The following is a 13,086-nucleotide window of genomic DNA, read 5'->3' on the forward strand; positions in this document are numbered from 1 at the left end:
GTTCCAGTCGCTAATAAACCCGACTGTTCTGACAGCGCTTCTCAAGTGTCACAGCAAATATCTGGTGAGGCGCATTAATCCCTGGGGCTGGACAAGTCTCTACCAGAAGTCTGTTTCAGTTGCACTGGCTGGGCAGAGTTCACAGTATGAAGTAAGAGGGCTGTGCCTCCAGCTTTGGAGGTGAGCCCCCCTCCCCTCCCCTCCCCACCGGGATGTGCCAGATCCTCCAGGGTCCCACTCTTCCTTTAGGGCAGGCCACGTGGCCTCGCTTCCTCCTGAGGTTGATCCTCTGGGTTCCAGCCCTCTTGCTTTGTGAACTCTGTGAACTCTGCCCAGCCAGTCCAACTGAAATCTTTTTAAATTTGCTCTAGCTCAACCAGGAGCTATGGGCTTCATGCGATATCTCTGTTGTTCCCTGGCCTGTGTTAGACAGGAGGTCAGACTAGGTGATCACAATGGTTTCCTACTGACCTTAGACTCTGTGAATCTCTGTGTTCTGGACGGAGCGGCTTTGCTCAGCCCCCAGAAACTCAGAGCCCGGTGACTGCACTAACCACCCCTAGCGAGTTTTTAGATTAGAGCTGAACCACTGAGAGCAGCCAGCAGATGGCAGCACCAGCACAGAGAACCCAGCACTTGCACCACAGCCGGCTGGTGCTGGAGCCTCCCTGCGCCAGCCTGTCTGCCAGGGCACGGGAGCAAACTCATGGCAGTGTCTGTTTGGGGCTGGGGGTCATCCCACACAGGCCCCTATCTGAGTTTTTCTTTGGACTTGGGGGCAGTGGAACCTGGGCTTGGACTGAGACCTAACGCAGGAGCCCCAGCTCCGCGTGGGGCAGGATTGCTGCAATGGGAGAGCGAAAGCCATGGAAAGCGGATTGGAGGGTCAGGGGAGGGGGAGCTATAGAGCAGCATCACTTATAGCAACTGCATCTCCTGCTGTCAGCCTCTCCCCAGGGCAGGGCAGGGCAGGGCAGGCACTTTCCCAGGGTGTGGCTGTCATTTACAGTGCAAAATGCTTTGCCCTCTAGTGCTGCCCTAAACTGCACAACTCCACCTCTTCCAGGCTGGCCCAGGCCCCGGCACAGTGCGTCAGGCCACGCTGACATGGTGCCTTTAGAGCCGGGCCGAGAACTGTTGCTGAGCACACTTGGGCTATGTGGGAGTTAGCGGGAATAGGGGGAGTTTAGCACTCCCTGGGATCAGGCCTTACCTGAGGAAACTATCCCCCTACCTCCTTTGGCCTGAGGGTGCAGGAAGGAACTAGGCCCATGTGCTGGCAAAGAAAAACCAGAGGCACTTCTCTGTTGGCCTGGGACATATTTGTTTGGCTTCCCCAGCTAAGACACAACAGCGGGCCGGGGCTATCAGCTGAGTTATCTCTTCAGAGAGGCATGGCCTGGGCCTGCCAACCAGCAGTGTTTGCAGTTCAGACAGCCCAGGGGCCGGGTCCCTGACTGGTAGTGGGGGAGCTTGTGGGAACCATGTGGTCATGCACTGGCCCTCTGCCGATATTCTCCACGTTGCTGTTCCCACACGCCCTGCCAGCAAACCTGCATGCTGGAACGGTCCTCTTAGCATATGTTCCCTGGGCACACAGGCCAAAGGAGCTCAGCTCACAGCCAAGGGGCTATCAGGGGAGGTGGGTATTTGCTCAGCCCTGATAGCGACCCTGGGATGTGTCACATCCCAGCCCTTAGGCACCGCTGCCTGGGGTGCCCAGAGCTGATCAGTTGCAGGGCTGGATTGCTGGGGAAACCCGAGAGCGACTCCTTTCTGCTCTTTTCGGGAAGAGTCAGGAAGTCACAGACTTTCAGGCCTGGTGCATTTATTGTTTGAGAAAGCGACGTGGGTTCAAATCAGTCCATGAGGTGCAGTCTTGCGGAGCCCGGCATGCTACAGGTGATGCAGCCAGCCATGAGCCGTGGGGAATCCAGGGCTCTCCAGTAAGAAGTCCATGTTTCTCCCAGGTGCCACCTTGGGGTCCCTGGAGGGGCAACTTTGGGCACTGTCTGTCACCTTTCAATGGGCAGACTGGGAGTCTGCCCAGCCCATAGGGAGCTCCCACACAGTGGGGGAGAGAGACAGGAAGCCCGAGGAGGGACCCCAAGGTGGGATGCTCTCTGGCCTTGGCAGGAAGACACGAAAAAGATCCTTCTGTGGGGTGGGGTACACAGGGTATGTGGGCATTTCCTTTGGGCTGGCTCTGAGGAGGGATCTTAATCCCCAGGTTGCAACTGCTGGCACATGTGGCTCCCTTAAGAGCCCTAGTTTTCCTTGCACAGAGCAAAGCTGGGGTCAGGTAGAAGCTGGTCTCCCAGCTCTCGTTGGGGTCACCCCTGCACTCTCAGTGCCCATTCGGTATCAGGAGCAATGGCAGTCCCTGCGAGGGGCTCTGGTCTGTGCGGGCGTCGCAGTGGGCTGGGGGAGCCCCCAGATGACTGTTTTGCTGGGGGGTGGGAGGTGCTGAATTCAGGGTTGGAATTTGCCCCTGCTGGGACCAGAGCACTTTCCCCTCCACCGAGGGTGCAGTTGGAGGGGCTGGGACTTATTCCCATCTGGTGTGGGGCAGCTGGAGCCCCCAGCCCCTGAGCAGTGATTGCAGGGCTCTGTATACGGGGCCGTGTGTCTCTCAGTCCCACCCAGGGCCAAGTATTGAGGGCCTCCCATCTGCAGATGGTCTTCTGAGCCTGGGGGCAGACGGGAAGCGTAGTCTCCAGCTGGGATTTCATCAGCTTCCAGCCTTCAGCACTCGTACTGAGGGGGAGCACAGTGCCCATTCCTGGGGAGGCAAAGCAGTCATGAGTCTAGGGGCGGGTACGTCACCCCCATGCCCTGGGCAGTGGGCTCCCCTGATCCTCTGCCACCACCCTCATCCCCAGTTCATCTCCAGCTCCTGCACAGCCAACATCAGGGCCCCCAGCGCAGCAGGGTGAACTGTAGAAACAAGCCCAAACGCAGTCCCCAGCTCCAGCTTCCACCAAGCAGGGGGTGGGGGGTCGAGAGCGAGGGGCACTGGAAGAGGTGTGTGTGGGGAGCCCAGGGCTGGGATAGCAGGAGGCTGCGGGTCGGGAGTGAGGGGCACTGGCAGAGCTGTGTGTGGGGCTGGGATAGCAGGGGGCTGCGGGTCGGGAGTGTGGGGCACTGGCAGAGCTGTGTGTGGGGCTGGGATAGCAGGAGGCTGTGGGTCGGGAGTGAGGGGCACTGGCAGAGCTGTGTGTGGGGCTGGGATAGCAGGGGCTGTGGGTCGGGAGTGTGGGGCACTGGCAGAGCTGTGTGTGGGGCTGGGATAGCAGGGGGCTGCGGGTCGGGAGTGTGGGGCACTGGCAGAGTTGTGTGTGGGGATCCCAGGGCTGGGATAGCAGGGGCTGCAATGCAGGTTGCCTGCCCTGGCGCTCCAGACTCACCTGCACATCTTGGTGCTGCACTCCAGGCCGTGCCGGCAATAGGCTCCCAGGGGTTTGCTGCCCACCATCCTCCAGAAGGGCGTCATCCTGGCTGCCCGGCGGAGTGCGGGTCCCCCAGCAGGGCCTGACCTGAGAACGGTGGGTGGGGAGCCCTGGCTGGCCATGACTCCAAACAACATCCTGCTCCCGGTAGGTCCCGATGTTCCCTAGAGTGACAGGAGAGAAGGGCTGGGAGTAGGGGCATGGGCCTGGCCCAGTCAGCCCCACAGAGAAAATTGCCAGGGCTCACGTCCCTCCCAGTGCACAGTCCCCACCTCCTCTGGGCCTGGCGTCAGGACAGCACTGCACCCCATGGTGGGGCAGGCCAGCCACAGCGAGGGCTTTGTGATCTGAGGCCGTGGGGCAAGGAGAGCTGGAACAGGAGAAGCACCAGCATGAGAGGCAGCCACCTGGTGGGGGGCAGGGGGAGCTCTGGGCTGTGTCTGGGAGAAGCTCAGGAGGGCACGGTCCCATGCCCCCTCGGCTCAGTGCAGAGCATCTCCTCAGTTATCACCTGTCCTCTAATGCCAAGCCTACAGGCAGGCCCCAGGGGCTATTGGACAGCTCCAACATCGAGGCAGCTGGGTCAGGCCCTGGATGTGGTGGAGAGAGAGCCAATGGATGGGGTGTGCAGGGAGCTCCACGTCTGACTGACCCGTGCTCAGTCCCAGCCACATGGAGTCTAGTTATGATGTGCAGCCCGTGCGGGGGGGTTCAGGACTCTCCGGGGGAAGTGTGTGGCTCTGGCATCTCACACATTGCTACCCAAAGCCCCACCCCCCATGCCCATCACCCCATGTAACAGATGGGGAACTGAGGCACACTCGCTTAGGGCCGCACACGGAAACAGTGTCAGGGCCATGAATAAGACCCAGGAGTCCTCTTCTCGTCCTCTGCTCTGCCAGACGGCACTGCCTCTTGCCTGGCTGAGCGCTCCTGCTGGAGCTGCCGAGGGGCTGTGTACTATGTGCCTGGTAAGTCCGCAGATGAGTGTCACCCCAGCCCCAGCGCTAGGATGTGCAGGCTGGCGGGGCTGGACTCCGAAAGGAAGAGATCCCGGGCAGCAGTAAGAAGCAAGTGGGAAAGGAGCCATGCTGGCCCAGGCCCTGAAGTGCAACCCTGTCCCTGTGGGTCACCTCCCAGCAGCCCCTGCTATGCAAGTCCCACTGATGCTGCTGGTCCAGTTGTCCCTGTGGCCTCAGGATCCGGGAGGGAGGGAGAGGGTCCCAGCATGGGCACCTTCAGCACCGTCTGCCTAGCTGTGATTTCTGGCCATGGTCTCTGCACCAAGGCAAAGGGTGAGAGTCACAGAATCGTAGCAATGTGAGGTCACGCTGAAAAACCGCCAGCGTTGGAGTGTGACCCAGGGCTAGCGATAGCACCCTGCTCCCCTAGACAACTGCCTGACAGAGAAGGTTGCAGGCTTAATTGGATCAATTAACTGTCACAGTGGGGATTGTTGACACCTGGGGGCATTGGGGAGGCTGATGGGGTAATTAGCTCAATAAGGAAAAGATCTATAATGTCAGGAGCAGCAAGTAAAGTGGGAGAGTGAGCTGTGGGTGCAGCGGCTCCCCCTGCCATGCCTGTATGGTAATGCTGGGAATCTAAAGATTAAAGGTGCACATAGGGCAAAGCAATGGCCAGCGTGTATGTGGTGCGTCAGAGACCACCCCAGTGGGCCAGGCAGCATGGCACAAGCTGAGGGCACACCCTGTGCCATGGGGATCCCATAACCTCCCTTGGAAGCCTGGCCCAGTGCGGAACTACCCTGAGCGTTACCAAGTTTTTCCAAATATCCCACCTAAATCCCCCTTGCTGCAGATGGAGCCCATTGCTTCTTGTCCTCTCTTCAGTGGACATGGAGAACAATTGATCCCAGTCCTCTTTAGAACAGCCCTCGGCATATAGAATCATAGAATCATAGAATATTAGAGTTGGAAGGGACCTCAGGAGGTATCTAGTCCAACCCCCTGCTCAAAGCAGGACTAACCTCAGCTATATCATCCCAGCCAGGGCTTTCTCAAACCTCAGCTTAAAAACCTCTAAAGATGAAGATTCCACCACCTCCCTAGGTAACCCATTCCAGTGCTTCACCACCCTCCTAGTGAAAAACTTTTTCCTAATGTCCAACCTAGACCTCCCCAACTGCAACTTGAGACCGTTGCTCCTTGTTCTGTCATCTGCCACCACTGAGAACAGCCTAGCCCCATCCTCCCTGGAACCCCCTTTCAGGTAGTTAAAGGCTGCTATCAAATCCCCCCTCATTCTTCTCTTTTGCAAACTAAACAAGCCCAGTTTCCTTAGCCTCTCCTCATAAGTCCTGTGCTCCAGACCTCTAATCATTTTTGTTGCCCTCCGCTGTACTCTCTCCAACTTGTCTACATCCTTTTTGTAGTGGGGGGCCCAAAACTGGACACAATATTCTAAATGCGGCCTCACCAATGCCGAATAGAGGGGAATAATCACTTCCCGTGATCTGCTGGCAATGCTCCTCCTAATACAGCCCAATATGCTATTAGCCTTCTTGACAACCAGGGCACACTGCTGGCTCATATCCAGCTTTTTATCCACTGTTACCGCCAGGTCCTTTTCTGCAGAACTGCTGCCTAGCTCGTCGGTCCCCAGTCTATAGCTGTGCATGGGATTCTTTCTTCCTAAGTGAAGGATTCTGCACTTTTCTTTGTTGAACCTCATTAGATTTCTTTTGGCCCAATCCTCCAGTTTGTTTAGGTCCTCCTGTATCCTATACCTATCTTCCAGGGTATCTGCCATTCCCCCCAGCTTAGTGTCATCCACAAACTTGCTGAGGGTGCAATCTACCCCATCTTCCAGATCATTAATGAAGATGTTGAACAAAACCAGCCCCAGGACCGACCCCTGGGGCACTCCGCTTGTGACCGGTTGCCAGCTAGACATGGAGTCATTGATCACTACCCATTGAGCCCTATGCTCTAGCCAGTTCTCTATCCATTTTATAGTCCATTCATCCAACCCATACTTCTTTAACTTGCTGATAAGAATACTGTGAGAGACAATATCAAAAGCTTTGCTAAAGTCAAGGTATATCACATCCACCGCCTTCCCTACATCCACAGAGCCAGTCACCTCATCATAGAAAGCAATTAGGTTGGTCAGGCATGACTTTCCCTTGGTGAATCCGTGAATCATATCTGAAGATGTGATCAGGTCTGGCCTCAGTTTTCTTTTCTCAGGACTATACACACCCAGGTTTTTAAACCTTTCCTCACAGCTCAGGTTGTCTGAACCTTTCGTCATTTTTGTTGCTCTCCTCTGGACTCTCTCCAATTTGTCTTGGACAATTAGTACTGGCCACAGTACAGCTAAGGCCTCTAAGTGCCAAGTGGAATAGGACAATTACCTGCCATATCTTATATGCGACGCTTCTGTTAATACACCCCAGAGGATGGGACTTTTTCACAGCTGCATCACAGTGTTGTCTCATATTCAATTTGTGAGCCACTCTAACCCCCAGACCCTTTTCGGCAGTGTGGCCATGTTGCCAGCTATTTCCCATTTTGTAGTTGTGCATTTGATTTTTCCTAAGCGTAGTACTTTGCACTTGTCTTTATTGAATTTCATCTGATTGAAATCAGACCCATTCTCCAATTTGTCAAGACCATTTTGAATTCTAATCCTGCCCTCCAGATACTTGCACTCGTCCCATATTGGTGTCATCTACATATTTTATACTATCCACTCCACCAATGAAAATATTGGACCTAGGACTGACCCATGCGGGACCCCACTAGATACACCCGCCCAGTGTGACAGCTACTCTTTGATAACTGCTCTCTGAGTACAGTCTCTCAATCAGCTGTGCACCCACCTTACAGTAATTTCATATAGACCACATTTTCCTAGTTTGCTTATGAGAATATCACGTGGGACTTATCAAAAGCCTTACTAATGTTAAGATATATCACATCTACTGGTCCCCCCATCTATTACACCAGTAATCCTGCTAAAGAAGGAAATTACGTTGGTTTGGCATGATTTGTTCTTGACAAATCTATGCTGGCTGTTTCTTTTAACCCTATTTTCCTCCTGGTGCTTACACATTGATTGTTTAATCATTTGCTCCAGTATCTTTCCAGGTATTGAAGTTAAGCTGTCTGGTCTACAGTTCCCTAGGTCCTCTTTGTTCCTCTTTTTAAAGACAGACAGGGCCATCCCTTGGGTAGGGCAGATCGGGGTGACTGCCATGAGCCCCAGGCTTTGGGAGCCCTGCTCCAGACTGGGTGGGAGGTAGGTGGCTGGAGCCTGCCTCCAGGCTGCATGGTGGACTGGGCAGGACCTGGCGGTAGCTGGGCAGTCGTGTACCAAGGGGGCCAGGCCCCTGGGAGCTGGCCTGCAGGGGGGTGCCAGGCTGGCCCTTCAAAACGCACAGCGGGGACAGGGATCACAGCCAGCTGCCTCTCAGAGCCTCCTGCATCCCCCCCGTCCCCGCTGTGCATCATGAAGGGCTGGCCCGGCACCCTCCACCCACAGGCTGGGAGGTGAGGCTGCGGGTTGCGGGGCTGGAGTAGGAGAGCCAGGCGCTGTGTGGCAGGTAAGTGCTGGGGAGGCGGAGGTAAGTGGCATGTCATCACCCCCCCGCAGGTACTGACCCCCTCCTTCCCCAGGGCAGTTGGGGGGCAGCACCATCTTCTGGGAGCCAGAGACCCCTCATGTCCTGTGGGGGGGGGGGTGCTTGAGGCCTGGGGAGAGGGCCCAAATGCAGCCTTGGGCCCCTGGTCGGTGACCCAGTGTCTGCCACTGGAGCCGGGCGGGGACCCACACAGTGTGGTTTGCCCCGTCACCCGCACTCCCTCAGGGATGGCCCTGAAGACAGGTACTATGTTTGTCCTTCTGGGACCTCAAATATAATTGCTAATGGTTCCAAGATTGCTTCAGCTGAAGGATAGGCTTTGTCAACATGAATACAACCTATTTAAATATTCTTTAACCTGTTCTTCCCCTGTTTTGACTGGCATTCTTTCTCCCTTGTTAATTCTAATTATGCTGAGTATCTGGTCACCATTAAACCCTTTAGTGAAGACTGAAGCAAAATAGATATTAAGAAGCTCAGCTTTCTTGATGTCATCAGTTATTAAATCTCCTTTTCTGCCAAATAGAGGGCCTACATTTTTCTTCATCTTTCTCCTGCTGCTAATTAATTGCCTTCTATGTCCCTCACTAGGTGTAACTCATTTTATGCCTTAGCCTTTCTGATTTTGTTCCTCCTGGGCAATTTGTCCATGTTTCCACTTTTTGTAGGATCCCTTTTTGATTTGCAGATCATTAAAGAGATGGAACTATATTGGCCTCTTCCTATTCCTTCCTATCTTTCCTTTGCATTGGGATAGTTTGCAGTTGTGCCTTCAATATTGTCTCCTTGAGAAACTGCCAGTTCTACTGAATTCCTTTTTCTCTTAGATTTTCTTCCCACAGGACAGGACCTTATCTACCAGTTCTCTGAGTTTGTTAAAGTCTGCTTTTTTGAAGTCCAGTGTCCTTATTCTGCTGCTCTGAGGCTCAGGATTACCAATTTTGGTTGGCTGTGTTCCTGAGGGTTTCATCACATGACATAATCTTTAATTAAAGATTAATTCCTGGAGACTCCAGGACAACCCTACTCATGCTTCCTTTTCTTAAAATCGTGAACACTGTCATTGCATGATCACTTTCACTCAACTTGCCTTCCACCTTGAGATTCACAACCAACAAGTCTAAAATGCCTGGCCCCCAGGTTACTTCCTCCACTTTCTGAAACAAGAAGTTGTCTTCAATACACTCCAAGAACTTACTCGACATTTTGTGTTTGGCTGTATTACTTTTCCAACAGATGTCTGGGTAGTTAGAATCCCCCATTACTGCCTGGGCTTGTGTTCTGGATATTCTGTTATTTGTGCTAGAAATGCCTCATCCGCCTCCTCTTCCTGATTTGGTGGTTTATAGCAAACCCCTACCATGACATAGTCCCTGTTTTTCACCCTAATTACCTTTACCCCAAGGATCTTAACTTGTCTTCCTTTCCCCTCCTTCTGGACCTCAGAGCAAGTGTCCATATTCTTGATGCAAAACGCAAAACCTCCTTCCTTTTCCCCCTGCCGGACCTTCCTGAACAAGCAGTAACCCTCTGTACCAATATTCCTGTCATGAGATTATGCCCCCAAGTCTCTGTGGAGCCTGAGTCATAATGTAGCTTCTGAACTAACACTTCCAGTTCTTCCGGTGTATTCCCCAGACTCCTTGCGTTTGTGTAGAAACATCTAAGCAGCTGACAGATTCCCCCACCCTTTTCCCATTTGTTGCTCTTACAACCTTGTTGTATTTTCCATATTCCCCCCAAAATCTAACCCACTGTTAAGGTGGGTCCTCGCCTATGAGCTTTTGTCACCTGTCCTCGTAGAGCCTCGTTTACCCTCCTCCGTGGGGTGGCAAGTGGGTGCACAGATTTACTCTTTCCCTTCTCAGGCAGGTGCACCCATCCCTTCCCAAGGATGAGGGGCTGTGTCTTTGCTGGAGCTGGGCACTCATAGCGCAAGACCAGGATTCACTTACCACATCAAGGTGTGTGGCCCTGGGAGTGTGGGGCATGGTCCTGCCCTGTGTGGGGAGACATGGTATGTATGTGGGCACTGACCCATACCTATGCACCCTGGCCCTGAGCCTCAAAGGGCGTTTGGGGAGTTAGTCATCTAAATACCTTTGAGGCTGTGCCCCAGCATGGAGTCGCTCATCAGGAAAGGCAGATAGGGCAGAGTGGGAGCAGGGCAGTAGTCTGGAGAAACTGAGCGATGCGTTTTCCTTAGCCAAGCCCTGGTGTAGGAGCAGCTTCCATCCTGGTCTCATCCCCTCCCATCTGCACGGGCTTCTCAGGCTTTCTAAACTCTGAGCTCCATGCCCCATTTCCAGCCAGGACTGAGGGATGTCAGCGGAGCTGGGGGAGAAGCCAAGGACTGGAATGGCAGGGGGCTGCAAGCTGGGAGTGAGGGGCACTGGCAGAGTTGTCTGGGGGGAGTCCAAGGCTGGAATAGCAGCGGCTATGGTTCAGGACTGAGGGACGCCAGCAGAGCTGTGGGTGGGGAGCCCAGAGCTGGGATAGCAGGGGGCTGTGGTTCAGGAGCGAGGGGCACCAGCAGAGCTGTGTGCGGAAAACCCATCAAGCACCTGCCTGCATTACCCGATCTGCCTTTATCAAACGCCATCCGTCTCTCACAGGTACCGACAGCATCCAGCAGTGCCCTGCCTGCAGGGGAAACAGCCTGGGAAAGGAGCTGGGTTCAGAGAACCAGACCCTCATACAACATCTTTGCAGGCAGCCGCAACCCCTGGGCCCTGCTGCAGGGACTTGGAAGCCATGGGAACCCCTGACCCCAGGCTAAGGAGTCTACCAGGTCTTCCTGCTTCTGATGGCCAGGCACAGGGAAAGGAGAGGGAGCCTTACGGGGGCTGTCCGAGCTCTGTGCTTGTAGTCCCCTCCCCAGTCTGTGCCTCCATTTCCCCTGTGACATGGGGCTAACCGTATTGCCTTCCCTGATGGGCGTGGGGGTTGTGCAGCACTGGATTCTCTGGGGATCAGCCCCGTAGCAGTGCCTGTAGCTATGTCAGTGGGCCCCATCCTGCTCTCATTGGCACTGGTACAAATCCAGAGGAGCTCAGCGTTCGTGGATCTCCAGCTTCATGAGTTCCCGTGCCTGCTGCGTGGCCCCCTCATCCCCACACCCTGCTGTCAAAGGCCACACTCTGAGAATCCCTGGCTTAGCGAGAGTCAGCCCTCCTGGCCCTGCGATTCCCCCACGTATTCTCCCACCACAGCAGCAGAGGAATGGTTCCTTTAAGCAGTGCCCAGAGCTCTAGCACCCTGTGCCCACCTCACCCACCGAGGCACCCCTGGTCTAGTTGCTCTCCCTCTCCATGTGGGTCTAAGCCTCTCACTAAGCCCCTGGCCATGGTGATCAGAGCTGTAGGGGGTGCAGGGGGCAATGCTCTCCCTTGGCAATGAGCCGTCGCACACATTTATATTAATACCCAGCCAGCACTTTCCAGGACAGTCTGCTCCACTGCAAAGCCAGAGTGACTCTGGTTTCACTCCAGCATCCCCCAGAGCAGCACTCAGCCCCCAACCCCCAATGCTCCGTGCAGACCAACCAGACCCACCTGCCAGGAGCTGAGCAGCAGCAGCACGATGCAGATGAGCAGTGCCCTCCTGGTGCCTGCACCCCACAGCGCGGAGGGGAGCCCGTTGGCCATGCTGCCTCTGCTCACGGCCAGGGAAGGGGGTGCGTGAGGGTCCTGCTCTGAGGCTGCCCACCCAGCACACACCAGCCACTAGCCCTGGGCTCCTGTGTGCTTCCTCCGGCCCCCTGGGTTTCTTGGCACTGTTTCTCCTGTGATCAAATATTTGACAGGTGCCCTGCTGTTTGGTAACTGCCTCGCCCCTGCCTTTTATCCAGCCTCCTGCTGTCCCTCCCCCATGGCTAAATCCACAAGGCTCCCAACAGCTGCCCGATCAGCCCCTTGTGACCCAGGGAGATGAGGATCCATGGGGGGGTGGGACCACAGCTGAGTGACCCAGTGGGGCAGGGGAGGTGTGGGCCCCAGAGCACAGTCAGACTACTCTTGGACTCCATGCAACTGAGCACGCCTGCTCCCTCAGCCACTGTGCCCGGCCCTGCTCTCCTGGCTGAGGGCCAATGCCCCCAGGCAGGGGCGTCTGGGGGCAGTGTTCCTATGCACAGCAGGAACTGGCCCAGCGTATGTGCCAGGATGTACCAGGCCCAGTGCGGCCTAGTGGAGCAGGCACTGGGCTGGGAGCCAAGACGGCTGGGTTCTAGTCCCAGCTCTGTTGCTGGGTGACCACAGGCAAGTCCTGTCGCTGCTCTGTGCCTCAGTTTCCCCTCCCACCCTTCGTCTGTCTGGTCTTGTTAGCCTGTGAGCTCTTGGGGGCAAGGTCTGTCTCTCATTCGCTGTGTGTGCAGCTCCCAGCACAATGGGACCCAGCGCTCAGCTGGGCCAGCTCGGGGTGACTGTCACACAAAGAGGAATTAGAGACAATGGGCCCAGCTGTGACCTACGGGAAGCTGGTGTGATTCCCTAGGCCATTACTTAGTCCCGGGGGGCACAAGGGGTTAACCCCAGCTCCCCCTCCCCTTCACCTTGCACAGAGGCTCAGGAAAGGCCCCTGAGCACGGCACAGCGGGGTGGGGTGGGAGAGTTCATAGATTATAAAGCCAGAGGGGACAGCTGTGATCATCTGCTCTGACCTCCTGCAGAACACAGAGCAGAGAGCTTGCCCTGCTTTGTGCCACCTTAACGGGCTTCCCAGGCTGGAATTAACTGGTGCAATTAACCCAACAACCTGGGGGATGATACCGGGTGAAAGGGCAAACGTGGCTTTAAAACCCCAACCCTTCCTCAGGGCAGCCTGAGAATCACTGAGCCAGGGCAGCGGGCTGAGCCCTGTGTGCCACCCGGCCAGCTGGGGACTGAGCTGGCATTTCCAGCAGCTCATGTGAGAGCCCAACTGCTGCCAGTTCAGGAGGCTGAACAATACCGGCCATGGAGGGGGGCAACAGGGATTTCTAGAGGGAGCTGCTCTTAGCAGGACATTGGTGCTATTCCAGGAGCCTGC

At 55.4% G+C, this 13,086-nt stretch overlaps 1 protein-coding gene across 1 annotated transcript; it reads right to left on the reverse strand.

Annotated features, from left to right (window-relative positions):
* Positions 1 to 1,819: 1,819 nt before the first annotated feature.
* Positions 1,820 to 11,858, reverse strand: LEAP2 (liver enriched antimicrobial peptide 2). Its single transcript, XM_067549785.1, has 3 exons — positions 11,613 to 11,858; positions 3,408 to 3,613; positions 1,820 to 2,782 (listed from the first exon to the last, which is right to left on the reverse strand). Exons 1-3 carry the CDS (start codon positions 11,703 to 11,705, stop codon positions 2,746 to 2,748), a joined length of 336 nt encoding a protein of 111 aa, XP_067405886.1. The 5' UTR covers positions 11,706 to 11,858; the 3' UTR covers positions 1,820 to 2,745.
* Positions 11,859 to 13,086: the final 1,228 nt, after the last annotated feature.

Source organism: Emydura macquarii, unplaced genomic scaffold, assembly GCF_026122565.2.
Source record: "Emydura macquarii macquarii isolate MOO-44397 ecotype Brisbane River unplaced genomic scaffold, CSIRO-AGI_Emac_v2 contig_1253, whole genome shotgun sequence".
NCBI lineage: Eukaryota > Metazoa > Chordata > Testudines > Chelidae > Emydura > Emydura macquarii.